Raw genomic sequence first — 17,482 nt, 5'->3', positions numbered from 1 at the left:
AGAAATACTTAACTTTTGAAAACTAAACTATAACTTCATCCTTGCAACAAAAAAAAAATCTCTCTGAAACGACTATCCTTGCAAAATGCTAATAGTTGTCTCAAAACCACAACTTAAAAAAAACTTCCAAACTCTTCCCACTAGTGACCACTAGAGAGCAGCACTGTACTTCTATGCCGACTCCTCAGCCCAAGATGTGCAAGTGTGTCATTTGCAGCACATTTGTATTGATGACCTTTACTTGGGGGTGGATGCAAACTAGAAAACAGCTGTGACATCTAGTATTGGCTACCAATTTTTGCTTTCTTTTCTCAAATAGTCAACACAAATTGTAGTTTGCATTGTAATTTATTTCAATGTAGTGATGGTATAGAAAATGGATAGATAGATAGTATAGAGTAATAGGTTACATGTGAATGCATAATTAAAAAAAAAAAAAACTTCAACACCCCATATATTAATGTATATATCCCACACGCATACACAACATCAAGAGTCACCCAAAGCAAAGTGTGAATGTTAAAAAACGTAATAGCAGGAGCAGCTGCGTATAAAAGGCCTGCAGGAGGTCTCGATATGCATAAGAGGCCCTCATCATGTCCAACCAATCAAATCATTTGCTGGATGGTGTCAAGATAAACCAGACATAAAATCAAAGCGAGAGAATGTCGACATCCCGGCAAGATGGAAGACGACTTTTTTGTGTGTGTGTGTGTGTGTGTGTGTGTTCACGAGTGAAAAGGTTTTACCCCTGAGGAGAGGTTGCCGAGAATCACCTGCACTGAAGTCCCTCAAAGAAGACGCTAGTGGACACTTGATTAGGTACAGTACACCATCTGCGCACGTCAAGATCGAGAGTTACGCTTTCAAAATTTGGGTTTTAAATCTCAAACAAAACGAAGCATATTAACCCTTGATTTGGGGCTTTAAACAAGTTTCTAGATCAGAGTTTAGGGTCACAAACAATTGTTGGGGCTTTAATTTGGTTTTCAAATCATGGTTAGTGTTTCAAAATGTGCTTCATACCAATAGTTAAACTTTTTTTTTTTTATGTTTTAATTGAGGGTTTCAAGACTGGGTTTGTTGTTTTAAGGCAAGGTTAAGGTTTCAAATTAGGCTTTTTGCAAGTCGTTGACGCCATCCCTAAAAGGTTTGTCCAATATGCCACTAGATGGCACCAAAAACACTACTTGAATATTAGACATGGCTTTGGATATAAAGTAAGTGGATAAATGAACATTAACAGCTGATAAAGTGTTCATTGCGTACATGGTAAACAATGCACTTTTCGCATCTTTTGTTTCTTTGATCTGCTTTTTAGTTTTGTATCCAACTGTATTTAATCGATCTCCATTAATATTCATAATACCAAAAATCTGTGTGTATTTTTTTAACGTAATCCGACACAATGTGAGACAAAGACGTCATTCGTGCAACCACAAAAAACGTCAACCTCCATCAATACATCTCACAGCGGGAAAAAAAGAAGAAAGCTCCACTTGGATAACGTAACAAAAAACATATATATACTGTATGTATATATATATATATATATATATACCTAACAGGAAGTAGAAATCATGTTTGTTGTACGCAAAAAGCGGTCTGTGGATTGTTTGCTAAGTGTTCAATTGCATATGTGTTTCAAATCATGTCAGTCATGTGACTTAACAGGCTATGGTCGCTCGTACGTTAGTATTTTAGCCTGTTAGCCTGCTAGCATGAACCCGAGCAAAACCTCACATGACCGTTGTCAAAACGGTACAGCGGCTGTGCATTGTTTGTGATTTAACCGTGCATATTAGGCAAATATCCTCAGAGCGCCCCCTGGCTGTCGCCCTCAGCGTCGCCGCCATTCATGTCACCCACAACAAAGATGGCAGCGTGCGCATCCTCAATGTGGTCAACACCATTAGACCGGACGGGCGCCATTGCAGCGGTGACGTCCTCTGTGACACTGTGGAGCGGAAACAAGTCACAGGTTAATCGTGGATTATAGAATCAAATTGCAAAAGTTAAACGGGACTCTTGTTAGTTGGTGAAGACGTTTCACAAAAGAATACTGGACAGAAGAATTCAATTAAGAATAATTCATAAAAGACAAGCTTGGGTCGTCCACCTGTGCTGGCAGCCGTTTCCGACAGGAGAGTCGGCCGTGTCTTTTTCCGACACGGAGGAGCCGGATCGTCTTTCCTGACAGGTTCGCGATTTGTCCGAGCTCCTCCTCCTCGCAACCACGGGTCCCGGACCGGATCCTCGCCTCTCCCCAACCGCCCGTGGGGCCACCGTGGGGTTGGATGGCGCGACAGAAGCGTCCGGATCTTTGCCCGACTCGCTACTGGCGCGTCTCCCATTCAGACTGTCGCAGGACGACACGTGACTCAGATGACCGTCGCGCTCATCTGACCGAGAACAAAGTCAACACAAGAGTCAATTGCCACATGACAACATGAGGCCGTAAAGCAAAGAGTCAACGAGGAGACGATCAAATGAGAGTTCTGAGACTCAAGCGCATTATGGCATAGTCAGCTACGTCATGAGAGCCTCGAGAGTCGATTCTCAGGTGAGAGCCAAGAGAGTCAACTGCGATTTGAGAGGCTAAAGAGTCCTCCACAAGATGAGAACGTATTGAAGCATCAAGTGCCAAATGAGTGCCGAGAGATTTGAATTAGCATTTTCTATCGTCCGGCATCCAATCATGTTTGAATGTACTGCTCTAATAATTTATAGAGTGAATGAGGTCGAACCGGGGTCGGTTGGAACGTTCCCCATGAAAACGTCAATCAACCAATGACATGACCTGACTTTGGCCGCCCTCTACTGAAGGCGTGCTGACACCGCAGGTCACATGACATAGCCTGAAGCGTGAAATTGGCGTAAAGTTAGCGCGCTCAATGGTCAGTGTGACGCCGCCGTGGTTTTCTGATCACTGGAGGCGGGACCTTGTTTCAACCCGCCAGCCGAGTCAGTCAGCGCCGTATAAAACGTATTAAACATCATCACTCAATTTATTGAAGTCCGCTCTGTTCAAAGTTAATGAGGTGAGAACCAACAATGACAGGGAGCAAATTGAATTAACTACGACACGAGAGCCGAGAGTGAGCGAACTCCGGCAGTTTGAAGCGGTTGTACCTCCGGATCCGGCCTCTCCCGCCTTGTTGCGACGTCTTCTCAGAATCACTTCCAGCTCGCTGTCCTTCTTCCCTGTTGGCGACGGCGCCTCCTGGGATCCTCGACTGGGACTGCGCTTTACTGTTTCCTGCAGGTGGAGACAAAGCTGGTTGCTTGTTTGTCTGTCTGTGTGTGTTTGGACTTGTGTGAAGGCGTCGTACCAGGATGCCTTTCAGTTCGTCCATGGCGCTCTCCTGAGATTTCTCCTCGCTTGCTGGAGGTTGCTGACCACAAAACAAACAATTTACCACTTTACTTACTTAGCGTAAGCGTATGTCAATGTACTTACTTTGACGGCAACCCTCTGCTGCGTCATTCAAGTTTGAGTTTGAGGGGAGACAAAATGACATTTTGTGAATGTTGAATCATCATATTAGAAAAACGACAAAAATCCTGACCTTGCTGTCCTGACTCTTAACGGGCCGTAGCACCACGCCGTGTTTGATACGCTCCATCATCTCGTTGACGGCCTTCACCTTCACGGCATCATCAGAAGCTACAAAACAAACAAACGTTCAAACGCTAGCATGTTCTATCGAGCTACTTCTCATCAGATGCTAAAAACACATTTAAATGAGTTAACATGCGCTAACATTAGCTAACACCATCATCAGATGGTAAAGTGACATAATTAGTTAGCTTCTGCTAACATTAGCTAGTGGCATCAGTCGCTAAAAGATGTAAAAACGTTAGTTAGCATATACTAGTGCTTGTTCATCGCAGGAAAAAAATGTCCATTACCCGCCGGCTGCTCCACCTTCACTGACGTTTTGGATCCTTTGGACGACTTCCTCATGATGGCGATCAGAGAACTGAAGAAGTTTGAAATCAATCAATGACGTTTTACTAACACTCAAATGCAATTATGTTACTTAGGAAACATGTGCGACACTTTGAGCCGAGCTTCATGTTGACGGGAACGTCACTGACACCTCGCCATTAAGAGCCGAAAGACGACTACAGCATGAGAACCTACAGAGTCGATTAAGTCAAGACGGATGATAAATTCAACTATGACATAAGAGCCTTGAGAGTCAACAAGGATTTGATTGCTTTAGAATCAGCTAAGACGCAACAGTCTAAATACGTAGAGCCGAAAAACGCAACTACAACATCAAGTCCAGGTTTCAATAATGAGATGAGAGCCAATGGACTCAACCACAACCGAAGAGCCCAGAGTGTGAACCACGACACGAGTTCCAGGAGCGCCAACTTGGACTACAACATGAGAAATTCCAACATGAGTGTCGATCAATTCAAAATACGACATGAGAGCTTTAAAGTCAACGAGTCGACAGATTCTGCCTGGCAACAATCACTGTACGACTGTTATTGGTTGGTGTGCTGCTGTAGGACAAACATCACGGTGCTCCTCACCTGAGGGGGTTGCATCTGGACGGGGGAGGTGGAGGAGGGGGAGGCGGCGGAGGGGGCGGGGGTGGCGGTTGAGGGAGGGGCGCCGGTGGCGAGGCTACACTCGGGGCCATCGGAGCAGCAGGGGGAGGGGGCGGGGGAGGGGGAGGGGGTGGAGTGTCGGTAGTCATGGCGACCCTCTGGAGCAGCTGGACTGCGAACAACAAGAAGAAGAAGAAGATGACATCTGCTCTTGGTTGTGTACTGAAAACATATGAGACGGAACACAGAACGTAGACCACAGGACACTGTACAAAGACATAAGGCCTAGACTTGGACTATAGTCCATAGACCATGGAACAAACAGTAGGTAGAACATAGGCATGGTCACAGAGCATCAGTAGCCCATAGGTGTCAAACTCCGGTTCCTCGGGGGCCGCAGGTTTTGGATGTTTCCCCTCTCCAACACAGCTGATATATGATCAGCTCATCAGCAAGCTCTGCATAAGCCTGATAACGATCCTGCTGATTGGAATCAGCTCCAGACCTCCAAAACCTGCAGGACTGCGGCCCCCCCAGGACCGCAGTTTGACACCTATGCAGTAGCCCATCAAACATAGGATGCGGGACACAGATCTAGGAACATCTAACAATTTGTAAACAATAGCTCATCCACATAGTCAAAGGTCATGAACCACAGGATATAGATCACAATATTTAGAAGACAGAAAAAAGGACATACTACACAGTACATAAGACACACGTCTAGCACAGGACATACATAGGTTACAGATGCTAAGCTTGTTAGCTTGTGTGTGTTTGTACCTACGTTGCGTTTGCAGCTGTTGGTTGTCCTTCTCCACGTGTTCCAGTCGTCCCTCCAAGTTTTTCTTCTCCTCCTCCAGCAGCTCCACTTGTCTCTGAAGACTCTCCAGATTCTTCTTTGCGGCGCTGTCGTCCAGCTCGGCCTGCAGCTCACACACCTACACACACACACACACACACACACACACACACACACACATATAGATACAGTAGGTCATCAGGACTGGACCTCCATTTAACATAACTGGTCAATTCTAAACACAGCCCCAATTACAAGAGGGTGTGTACACATATGCAACCACATCATCTCACTTGTTTGTGTTGAATGTTGACAATTGGAAGCAATTACAGACTTAAAGGTGTTAATCGTTACCTGTTGCTGATGCTGCAGCCGTTCGTCCTCCAGCGTCTTGGTGAGGGCGGAGACCTCCTCCAAGGCGCTGAGCAGCTGCAGGGTTGGCTCGGCGTTCTGCAGCAGCAGCGCGCTCTGGCGATTGGCCTCCTTCTGCTTCACCAGCATCTGCTCCGCGCACGCACACACGAGCAGTTAGCTGTTAGCTGCGCGGCCAATCTGCAGGCAAACCGTCTGGGCCTGGCGCTTTACTGCAGCGTTTCGTCAGCCAAGCGAGTGTGGCCGATGCTGGTCGTGTTTCACCAGCGCCAAAATAATGACATCATGCTTTTACAGCTTTTGATCTTCTCTGCTGTAATATTAGTCGCTCTTCGTAGATTATACAGAATACATGCCTTTGAGTATTGTTATATTGTCCATGTACTCTTTGGCTGACAATTGGATGCTAGTTTTGTTAGCCCGTCTATGGCATTTGCCGTTATGTGTTAGCATTAAGCTAGCAGAGGCTATGGGTTTATTGTAAATATCCAAAAAGTAATTCTTCAAATCACAACACGGCGCTCATATAACAAGCGAAAAATCTGCATAACAGCAACTCATATCCGTAAGTCGAGTCGCTCGTATCTCAAGGCACCACTTAATTAATGTTGAGATGTGGAGCAAGTCGAACATTATTATAACGTTCCTATCACAAGCTAATGCTAATTGCTAAAACTGCATCTTTGTTTACTTTTTGGCTCTTTTGTAGTGATCGTAAAAGTTGTTTGTATGGTCTGTCTGTCAAGTCATTATTTGAGAAATGTATTTGGGCCGGGATTATGTAAATGAGCCATATTATGATGTTACAGTGTGGCGGAATTGCACAGATGCCTTTTCACAAATATTGGGTTCATTTGAGATGAGCTTGGTTTAATTTTGCACTTTTTGTGTGAACATTGAATTTGCAATTATTGCAACGTTTTGTGCTTTTGGTGTTTTTCTAACCTGGTGCGCGTACGTCTCAGCTTTGACGCGAAGGCTCTGCTCCAAATCCAGTTGCCCCTTCATGTCCTCGTACTCCCGCGTCGCCATCGCCGACACTAGCCACGCACAAACACCCGTTAGCCAGCCGGCCTTTCGCCTCACAAAATCCGTTTGGACTGAGCAAGCCCGCCAGATTTCGTGTTGCCAAATGGAAGAGACATTTGCGTGAGCAGTTTCCAGCCCCTCACCTCTGTTGAAGCTCTCGATGGTTTTGCTGTGACGCTCCATGGCGTGGCGGACTTCCTTGGCGTCTCTCTCGTCTCGCGCCGACTGTCGTGGTTGAGTCCAAATCAAGCGTTCTACGTTACGTTGAAAGAAAAAACACAAAAAGACGAGGATAAAGAGGCCCACCTTATCGATGAGCTCGTCGATTCTTCTCTGTTGGTCGTCAATCTGGCACAGGAAGTTCTTCTTTTCTTCCAACAGGGTGCTCACCGCCTCTCGCAGTTCTGAACACACACACACACACACACATGCATACTAATGTCTAGGTTTTCTTTCCACTTCCTGTGTGTCCCATTACTTTTGTCCACATGTTGTTTTCACTTTTCATCAACATATCATTTACCGGTTTGTCCCGATACTTGAGTCCCCTATTTTCTTGCTGATCTGCTGCATTACCTTTGACCTGCTGCCGGTAGCGCTCGAAGACGTCGGGCGCCGCGTCGTCCTCATCTTCGTGGGTCATCTCGCCGTCGTCTGTCTCCATGGCGACGCAGTCGGAGATGCCGGGAAGCAGCTCGTCCAGACACGGCGCTCGTGACGACAGGCTCAGGTACTTCAACTTCCTGTTTTCGCTGTTCAGCTGTCGGGAGTGGGAGGCGGGGCAGAACAGGTGTCAATCAACGTCACTTCAAGACACATTTGCATCCAATCCGATTGCGCTGATGTCGTCGTGATACCGCATACAGCCACTAGAGGGCGTATTTGAATGGTATTGAGCAGTATGATCCGCAGTGCCACAGTTACAGTTGACATGTTTTACATTTATTTTACCTCATTAATTAATTTGTTCATTCATTTTACAAAATCTGTACATTTAGCATTTCATGTGTTTTTTGAAAATTCTTAAAATAAATATTTTTGCCGTTTTCAATGAATAAAATGTTTTAAATACAGTATGTATATTTTTTCACATTTATGAACATGTTATTATTTGATAAAACAAACAACTTTTTTCAATTTATCATTTATGTGTACAGTATTTTATAATTGTAATATTTGATTAAATGATTGGTCAAATTAAATACATAAAAAAGAATTCATGAATTATTTTATAATATAAAATAAGAATAATATATAATATAATAATGATAACATTATTATTAAGTTATTAAAAAAAAATAGGTTATATTTCATGTACACATTTTAACGACGACAAGTATTTTGTTCATGTTTGACTTTGAGCACAAAAACGTGCCCATCCCTGATTTCACGTCTGGGAACATGTGAGTGGCGATTAGTGGATGCAATTTTTTAGTTGTTGTTGTTGTTTTGCTGACACATCATAAGTCGTCATCCGCAGTCACACTGAGATGGCAAACGGCGGCGAGGATGATGCAGGCAGGCGGGCGGACCTTGGTGGCGAGCGCCTCGGCGTTCTCCCGACACGACTTCTCGATCTCCAGCTGAGTCTGCAGAACGCTCACCTCCTCGATCACCATCTGAGACACTGACACACATGCGCTCACGTCAGCACACACACACACGCGTGCGCGCGCGCCCAGACGTCAGCACACACACACACGCGTGCACGCGCGCCCAGACGTCAGCACACACACACACGCGTGCGCGCGCGCCCAGAGTGGAGATGCTTTCAGAGATGATTGATCCACTTTGTGAGCTTCTTTCCTTTCACGTTGATATTCTTCCCGTCCACTAACAACGTTGTTGTTGTTGTTGTTGTTTTTACACGTACTTCCTGTCAGCCGACATGTTGTTTTTCAGTTTCATCACATTGTCAACAAAGAAAGAGGAGGTTCATATTGACGTTAATTGAAGCTTTGGGCGTGACCAAGATTGACTTTGGTCTGTAAAACATTTGCACTGTGTTGTTGACAAAAGCACCTCAAATGTTATTTCACGACACTTATCAAACTCACTTCCAGTTGAAGTCAAGTTCAAATCTGGTCAAGCGTATATAATTGTTAATCATATAGAAACTGGTACAAAAATATCCACATTTATATAAAATGAGCATTGAAGCACTGTCATGCTCACATATTAATTAGAAAAGTTACAAGAAGTGACATTGACTGAAAATTGCAATTGCAAAAAAAACTTCTCCTTTGCCACATTAACAACACAGTGCAGCAAAACTGCACATTTTACAGCCGCCTTTTAATGTGCATGGGCATCTAAAGAAGAATTATTACATGTGCAAATATCCTGCATGCTCTTAAGCATCTTGATAAGCCACACCTGTAAAAGTGGATGGATTTGATGATTTTGCCCAATCACGGCACAGACGACTCACAGGGGGCGGGGCCTCAAAGAGACAAGCACTATAAGGTATTTGAATTTACGGACACCGCCCCGAGTGCTTTTTATGACCTTTTTGGTCTGAAATGTAAAGAATGAAACACAACAAGTCCAACAGTGGAGAAAGTTGATTTGTTGTGTGACAAAAGTGAAGTTGTGCTGACTTGCTGTAGTGTCATCTGCTCGCTTGGCCGTCATTTATTCATGCGCGCCGCCGCCGCCGCCGCCGCCGTGGTGTTAGTGGCGTCAATTATTCAACTCTTCCCGCCTCAATAATTCAGCACGCGAGAAGTGAGTCCAGCCGAGGTATTTTTACCACAAGCACCTTTTAACCCCTCACCCCGGCTGGGCAAAGCTCACGCTCAATTCGGAAGCGCTAATCCTCACGAGGGTCGCGCTCGCCGTGAAGTTCACCCCAGCTGTCTACGGTTTGTAGTATTCATGCCTTTCAGAAGTCATCGGACGGCTGGAGCAATTTACCGCTGCTAGCTAGCGCGGCTAGCTTGCTGCTTGTGGAGCGCTGTTAGCTAGCAGTCGGCGCTAAACGCTGGCAAGAGGCGCCGCACAATACAATGTTAGCATAAATATGTCTAGCGCTCATAACTGCAGGACAAAGTCGTGTTACTGACATCTGTCGCATTTCTATCGCCGTTGTTCATAAACTCTGAATAGACGAGCACGTCGTCAGCTCTTATGCTGCGACGACACGCAGCGCTACAATGCGTTGCTCTACACATACTACTTAGTTTATTTTGAAATTGGGTTTTTCTCAGTCAGCCGCGCGTGCTGTCATGCATACTGCCATTAGCGTGACTACGACGATCTCAGCGGGTATCCGAGGCAGAAATGACGAGGACTCGTTGCAGTCCTAGTATTAATAATCTTTTTTTTTATGATGATGCTAATTTTGTAATCGTGGAGGGTGATAATTGAAATCTTAATAGAATTTTTGCGCAAAATGATGTGAATTAAAATGGATTTCTAGATCTTATCAAGTTGTTTCAAACAATATGTAAAGCAAAAGATTCATTCATAATATTGTTGAAATGGTTCTAAATTTTGGATTGAACCCGATTCGGTGCAAAGAGACTTTTTTCAAGCCGGATGATTGATGTATTGACAATTTTCAGCTACTGGCTGAATGACTCCGTGGACGACCCCAGCCATCTCCTTCCCGCCTCACAGCAAGCGTCCTCAATGTCAGCACTGAAAGTATTTAGTATGACGTGTTTTACACAACGTCATTAACATAAACCCTTTTAAATTCCTTAATTCTTATCTTATATGTAAATTTCCATTTACTTCACAATCTCAACTCTAATTAGCATTTTTGTAGCCCGTCTACATAAGCGACAAAATCTATTTCTCAGACAGTGCTAGTGATTGTTTTAAAGTAAAAAAAGGATCACTATATTCTTACCTGTGTGGATCGTCATGATAGTAACAGGAACGAGCAGATGCCTAAAACTGACTCGCTAAACCCGCCGTCACCGCGGTAACCACTATACTAGGTCACGCCCCCACCCCCTCAAGGAGGTGTGTGCATGTTAGGGTCTCAACTAGCCTTTTGTTTGCACAATGTGTGCGTGCGTGCGTGTTTGCGTGTGCGTGCGCTTTGTTAACCGCCTTTAGCCTAGCCTGTTAGCATTGTGGATAAGATAAGATTTTGGGGAGCGAGCCTCACCCCTCTTGATGCGCTTGAGTTGTCTCTCGGCCTCGTCCCTCTGCTCCGTCAGTCTGCTGCACTGCGGGACGCAAGCGTTACACAACGTTAGATGTCACACAACATCACAACTAGTTACATGTTGCAAAATGCTGGAGAACGCGACGCATTACATAATGTGAAACTAAACTGCTCTGTTACGACTAACTCGCAGGGTTGTGCTATATTTTGTGCAATGTCGCACAACATTGCACAAAATACTCTTCTTAACCACTTACAACTTATTCGCGTCAATGTTGCGCAACATTGCCGACGTTATGATGTTACACAGCGTTACACGACGTCATCTCCAGCTAAACGTAAGTGTGAGCTAGCTAACGTGTCGGTGTGACGCTACGTGAAGCTGACAGCATCATGGCGAGGTGAAACATCCTCGCTCACATTCACTTTCTTGCCCCCCCCCCCCCCTTTTTTTTTCGCCATTCTGCCCCCAGCAGCAGCAGGAAGCACTTGGCCCACTTTTTGAGACTCATCTACCTGCCGCCTCTCACGCTAACGGCTAACATTAGCAAAGGGACACGTTGAGCACATGACCCACGTTTGATGTTGCGTTCATTCTTCCAAACATGTTTCAATGTTCACTTTAAAAACCTGTTATTACTTTCAATGATATGCAAGAAAATGCTGGCATGTTTAGCCAGCGTCTTTCTGCTGAAAGAGAAGAACTTAGCAAACATAGTAATTGATAGTAGGCTTGCAAAGTGTGGCTACAAAATGCTATTCTATTTCTTCACCACTAGATGGCAAATAATTCTACACACTGTCCCCTTAAACACTATCAACGTTGCAAATATCCAATCTCACAAAAATCCTGTTACAAACATTTGACAACAATACAAACATTGAATGTTATAATTGTAACAAACCTCCAATGTTCTGACCATTGAATGAAAAATGTGCTCGCTTCACACGCGCAGCACTGCGAATGACCTCTAACCACGAGCCTTCGTTAGCCGTTGCCCTGACAACCTGCATCCCGAGATTGGTCTTCATGTTTGTCATGGTGATGACTTGTCACTTCCCGCCACTACTTGGCTAGCAAACATTAGCATGTTAGCGTTGTGGTGTTTTTTGTTTTTTCCCCCAAAAGATCCTTATAAGTAAAATTTTAAACACACGGGAGTCCTGTTGTTATACAAAAAGTGTATGCATGGATATGTAATGCATGTGTGTAAATGTGCTGAGTGGGCACATTCATTTAGGGAGGGGTCCTGAAAGCCAGAAAAAGCCGGCCGGTGAGATGAGGTCGTAAATCACTACAAGAAATCATCCTTCATCACATTTTGCTCGGTAAACACACCACACCACAAATTGTCTTCATTCACGTGCGTTGCCTCCCATGTAAAGCATTTAACAGCTTTTGATGCGCTCATGAATGAATGATTCATTTGTTGGTTTTACCTCCGCGTGCATGCGCGCGTCCTTCTCCTTCTCTTCGCATCCTTCCACCGGCGACGGCGACGAGCAGGAAAGCATTTTTAATGGACGTAATTTTACTTTAAAAAAAGAAGAAATGCAATAATTACACGAGACATATATGAAAGGGTTATAAGGAGCTCGGTTTCGCCGGTCCAGATGTCATCATGTGTTCTCGTGGAGGAGGGATGAGCAGACATGCACTCCGAGGACCGCTGCAGCCGGCAAACACCAGCCAACCCCTCGGTCTCCTCTGTGACGTCACCACCAGTCTCCCCCATCCTCAAATGCTGAAGCGGCAACAATATATTATTATTATTACTATTATTGTGCTGTCACTATGCATAATCTACAACATAACAATATCAGTTGCTTTAAAAAATGGTCATGAATGATCACTGTCCCTGTAATTATAGTATTGATAATTAGAGTTAATATATTGCAATAGACGTTCCGTCTCGTAAGTACTATATAACTGTCAAACAGCGATACCCAGAGGTTTTAAAGTGCCAGTACATGAAAGAAAATGAAGGTAGGCGAATAAAGTATATATTTTTTTCATATGAAATATGAATTCTTGGCTCAGTAGATAAACAGATTAAAAAATAAAACTGTAAGAAGATGTTCCATTTACAACTTAATATTCATACAACTTACAAGTGGCAAATACAGTACAATGCAGTAGCAATATTAGACTGTATCAAAATGTTTTCTTTAGTGTCCAGTGCCGAGTGAGCGTGTGCATTTTTATCCGCTGCAGCAGGGGGCGCTCAAACTTCAAGCGCCACTTCAACTCACTCCCTTTCACCGCCACCACTTCCTGTTGCGCTCGAGCCAAAATGGCGACACGCTATTATCAAACGATGCAGGAGACTTTCAAAACGAACAACAAAAGTCGAGAGTTCCCGGCGCATTCGGCTAAAGTCCATTCGGTAGCGTGGAGCTGCGACGGCAGGAGACTGGCGTCGGGATCCGTCGACAAAACCGCCAGCGTTTTTGTCCTGGAAAAAGACAGATTGGTGAGTTCGGCCACGGACGCCATGGCGGGACCAATCAATGGAAAAGACAACCAGCCACTGCTTTCTAACACCTTTTTATATTAATGTGTTTATTTTTTTTTATTTATGTTTTTGTTATCATCATCATTATTAGTCATGGGGAATTTTTTTTCCGAAATTATTCTACAAATTACTTTTTTTTTTTTAAAGAAAGAAATTCAAGCTTGAAGTCCGTCTCGCGTACGTAAAGCGTTCCAGAATGACGTAAAAATCCAATTCTTCAACGCATTCGGCATAATATACAGACGTGTTTTTCTATGACGTGACAAAAAAAAACAGAAATCAAGTTTTAATGTAAGCGTAGGCAAAAATATATATTCATATCTTGACAATGTATTCAACCCAAATTTAAAATCCTAAACCTTATTTGAAACACTAACTGACTTTTTTGAACGCTAAACCCTGGCTTGGACCCAAATTTAAAATTCAAACGTTGCCCCTATTTCGAACTGTACCGCTAGCCTGAAACCCTAAGCTTCAAGTTTCAACCACAAACGTTAATAGTAACCCTGACCCTTGTTTAACTCAAAACCTAAGCCTGAACCCATATTGAAAACCTGACCATTGGCTTCAAGACCTAATTTGTGACTAGGAACCCAAATTTGAAATCCTATGCATGCAATTTAAAAGCCCTGATTCGAAACTGCTACCTGCCGAAATCCCATCAGTCAACCGAGTAATCCAAATTGTTCTGGTGAGTGATGTGTGTGTCGATGAACAAGAGCCGTGTTTTCTGTCCCCATTGAAACTGGAGTCCACCGAGTCGCTGGTGCCGATGAGCATTAAGGAAGCACGTTTGTGTGCACAGGTGAAGGAGAACAACTACCGTGGCCACAGCGACAGCGTGGATCAGCTGTGCTGGCACCCCACCAACCCGGACCTCTTCGTCACCGCCTCGGGCGACAAGAGCATCCGAATCTGGGACGTGCGCACCACCAAGTGCACGGCCGTCGTCAACACCAAAGGTCGGCGCAAGCTACAAACTACAAACCCTCATCCTGGCTTAACAGCCTACTTTGAGAAGCCAGCGCTGGCTTGAAAGCCAAGTTTGAATCATTAACAATTACTTGAAACCCTAATTGAAGACCATCAAAATCTCATTTTGGGACCTTAACATAAGTTTCAAGCAGAGATGGGGAAAAGTACTGACATTCTCTAAGAGTACAATTACTTGTGTAAAAAACAACTTTGGTAAAAGTGCTCACTCCAATAATTACTCAGTAAAAGTAAAAAAAAAAGTACAAGTTCTGAAATGTATTTGACGAGTAGAAGTAAAAAAATAAATATTTTTACCGTATGTTTCCTCCATGTCAGCAAAAAAATGTGTTTGTGACATCTCCAAAGCCTAATCTGAACCCTGAAACGGGTCAGCATGTCAGGCACTTTTTGCTCCTGCAATCGAGTTGCCATGCCAACAACACAGCCCCCCCCCCCTTTTTTTTTTCTCCCTTCCATTTTGTTTGTGCCGCCAAAGGCGAGAACATCAACATCTGCTGGAGTCCGGACGGTCAGACGGTCGCCGTCGGCAACAAGGAAGACGTGGTCACCTTCATCGACGCCAAGACGCACAAGACCAAGGCCGAGGAGAAGTTCAAGTTTGAGGTCAACGAGATCTCCTGGAACAACGACAACGACATGTTCTTCCTCACCAACGGCAACGGCTGCATCAACATCCTCAGGTGATCGTCCGAACGCGGGCGGGCGAGCGGGCGGGCGAGCGGGCGGGCGAGCGGGCGGGCGAGCGGGCGGGCGAGGGGCCGTCCGGACTCGCGGCTTGACGTGTTGTCGTTGCAGTTACCCCGAGCTGAAGACCATCCAGTCCATCAACGCGCACCCGTCCAACTGCATCTGCATCAAGTTCGACCCCACGGGCAAATATTTTGCCACGGGCAGCAACGACGCGCTGGTCAGCCTGTGGGATTTGGACGAGCTGGTGTGCGTGCGCTGCTTCTCCAGGTGAGCGCGCGTTTTCCATTCGAATCGGCGGCGCTCGTCGTCAAACCCGATCCAACGTGATCTTATCGTAATGGTTTGTGACGTGACGTCCGCCGCAGGTTGGACTGGCCCGTGAGGACGCTGAGCTTCAGTCACGACGGGAAGATGTTGGCGTCGGCGTCCGAGGACCACTTCATCGACATCGCCGAGGTGGAAACAGGTCTGTGCTAACGTTGAGGCAAGAAATCCAATCATGAGCCAACTCGCCTCGTTTAGGAAGCGGCGATGAATAATATGCGACTTTGCTCCGGGGGCTGGCGAGGGTCTTTCTGCAAGCAAACAAACGTCACAGCCATCGATGGGACAAAACAAGACAACCTGTAGCTAAACTGTAAGAAGAAGAAAAAATGAGTAAAAAACGGTCATTTTCCAGCAGGTGGGGCGCCAGAAAAATACATTTTCCATAATTAATATACAATTTTTAACTGTCATTTTAAAATGGCCAATAACTGTTGCAAAACTAGATTTTGGGTTTAAAATGGCAACAGTTTACTATTCGGTTAATACATTTTTCGCACCGCTTTCCATTTTGACGAGTCGTTGGCTTTCTGATGACACAATATTCAGTATTTTGCCCAAGGAAACGTCAACATGTTCACTAAAGGGATCGAACCCACAACCTGAGGGATAGCAGACGACCACTATACCGCTGATCCACACTGTCACTGTTGTTTGTAATTTTAGATCTTCTAAAATGTATACTTGGTAGCATCCGTAAGTCCAATTGTTTGCTTTGTGTGTTATTCACCCTCTCAAGCTTTCCCTGCATCTCATTAGATGTCCTTTCAAAATAAATGTTAATACCATGAATTATTATTATTACAACGATTGTCCTCGATTCTAGGACAGAAATTGTAGTTAATTTCACTTTTTTTTAAATTGTCAATTCACAAAGAAATGATGGTAAAATTACAAAAAAATTACTGTCAATTTCTCAGTAAATTAAAAAAAAAAATTGTTTTTTTTCGGGTTTTAAAGTTGAATTTTATATTTTCATATTTGTGAAATTACTTTAACAATCAATATATGTATTTCTAAAGAACAAAAATATATTTTTTCAGTTAAAGTGATTTCATGTCATTTTACATTTGGCATGTAAAATCTGAGTTTATTTTGTATAGTAAATATATTTTAAATTGAAAAAAAAATAAAAATAAAAATATTCAACCCCCCCAAATGTGAAAAATGTGCCTTGGCTCAATAAAGGTTTTGAAGACTTGACTTAACAAGCTAACAAAAAATGTCAGTAAGTAAACAGCCGCCTGGCTGTGTGATTTTTGGGGTGGATGCCGATACACGTCAAAAAGTGATCTTTGGATTGGTGTGTGCGTGCGCAGGTGAGAAGCTGTGGGAGGTGCAGTGCTCCCCCACCTTCACGGTGGCCTGGCACCCCAAGCGCCACCTGCTGGCCTACTCTTGCGATGACAAGGACGACAAGTACGACAACAGCCGCGAGGCGGGAACCGTCAAACTCTTCGGCCTCCCCAACGACTCCTGACGCGACCCCTGACCCCACCCCACTTGAACTGTTTGTCACTAGTAGTACTCATAGCTAAGTGTAACAGTACTATTTGATATCTTTGCAAATGAGGCTCCGAGTGCACGACGCATGGATACTAGTTGGTTCTTGTTGAGTTTTGACGCCGTTGCAGCACAATAGTTGTACTTTGGTTAAGTTGAGCACTGGCGGGCCAAAGGTGGCGCTAGTAGTGGAGAAAAGCTTTCAACTGGCACGTATGTCTGATGTCATGGCCATGCTGCCAGTGGGTGGCGCTGCTGTAAAATATTGTACAAAAAAAGTCAACTTTTGCTATTAAACCTGAATTTGTTTTTACTCGGCCTGGCTTGATATTTTCAGTGCTGATTTCTTTGGCCAGGTGGAGGCGGGATCTTGCGTCTGATTGGATGCACGTTTCATTTATTGCCAGCGTTGGTGCCACTGAAGAAAATGTTTACAACTCAGTCAAATCTTTTCAATGAATTTTGTCACCTGCAAAAAAAAAATGGATTCATCCATTTTAAAAGTCATGGTTAATAAGGTGAAGCCAATTTTCACTTGTGGTGTTTCAGCAAGAAAGATGAAGA

At 44.3% G+C, this 17,482-nt stretch overlaps 2 protein-coding genes across 4 annotated transcripts; one reads left to right on the top strand and one right to left on the bottom strand.

The window, feature by feature from the left end:
• Nucleotides 1-329: 329 nt before the first annotated feature.
• shtn3 (shootin 3) lies at nt 330-12,591 on the bottom strand. Of its 3 annotated transcripts, none has more exons than XM_077573947.1 (17): nt 12,330-12,591; nt 10,890-10,950; nt 8,302-8,396; nt 7,346-7,529; nt 7,076-7,173; nt 6,913-6,994; nt 6,686-6,780; nt 5,723-5,869; nt 5,354-5,507; nt 4,549-4,738; nt 3,913-3,983; nt 3,570-3,667; nt 3,461-3,478; nt 3,333-3,395; nt 3,133-3,259; nt 2,120-2,402; nt 330-1,957 (listed from the first exon to the last, which is right to left on the bottom strand). In XM_077573947.1, exons 1-17 carry the CDS (start codon nt 12,402-12,404, stop codon nt 1,816-1,818), a joined length of 1,983 nt encoding a protein of 660 aa, XP_077430073.1. In that variant the 5' UTR covers nt 12,405-12,591; the 3' UTR covers nt 330-1,815. The 3 variants fall into 3 exon arrangements, with proteins under 3 accessions (XP_077430073.1, XP_077430074.1, XP_077430075.1); XM_077573948.1 differs by having other exon boundaries at nt 3,461-3,475; XM_077573949.1 differs by having other exon boundaries at nt 10,626-10,950; nt 12,330-12,416.
• A 553-nt stretch (nt 12,592-13,144) lies between these two features.
• On the top strand, nt 13,145-17,231 carry thoc3 (THO complex 3). The gene is made up of 6 exons (XM_077573950.1): nt 13,145-13,363; nt 14,211-14,367; nt 14,877-15,081; nt 15,197-15,358; nt 15,457-15,557; nt 16,735-17,231. The coding sequence occupies exons 1-6, from the start codon at nt 13,184-13,186 to the stop codon at nt 16,893-16,895; spliced, it is 966 nt and encodes a 321-aa protein (XP_077430076.1). The 5' UTR covers nt 13,145-13,183; the 3' UTR covers nt 16,896-17,231.
• Nucleotides 17,232-17,482: the final 251 nt, after the last annotated feature.

The sequence above is a fragment of the Vanacampus margaritifer genome, chromosome 8 (genome assembly GCF_051991255.1).
Source record: "Vanacampus margaritifer isolate UIUO_Vmar chromosome 8, RoL_Vmar_1.0, whole genome shotgun sequence".
NCBI lineage: Eukaryota > Metazoa > Chordata > Actinopteri > Syngnathiformes > Syngnathidae > Vanacampus > Vanacampus margaritifer.
This window is presented reverse-complemented; position numbering and strand designations above follow the sequence as displayed.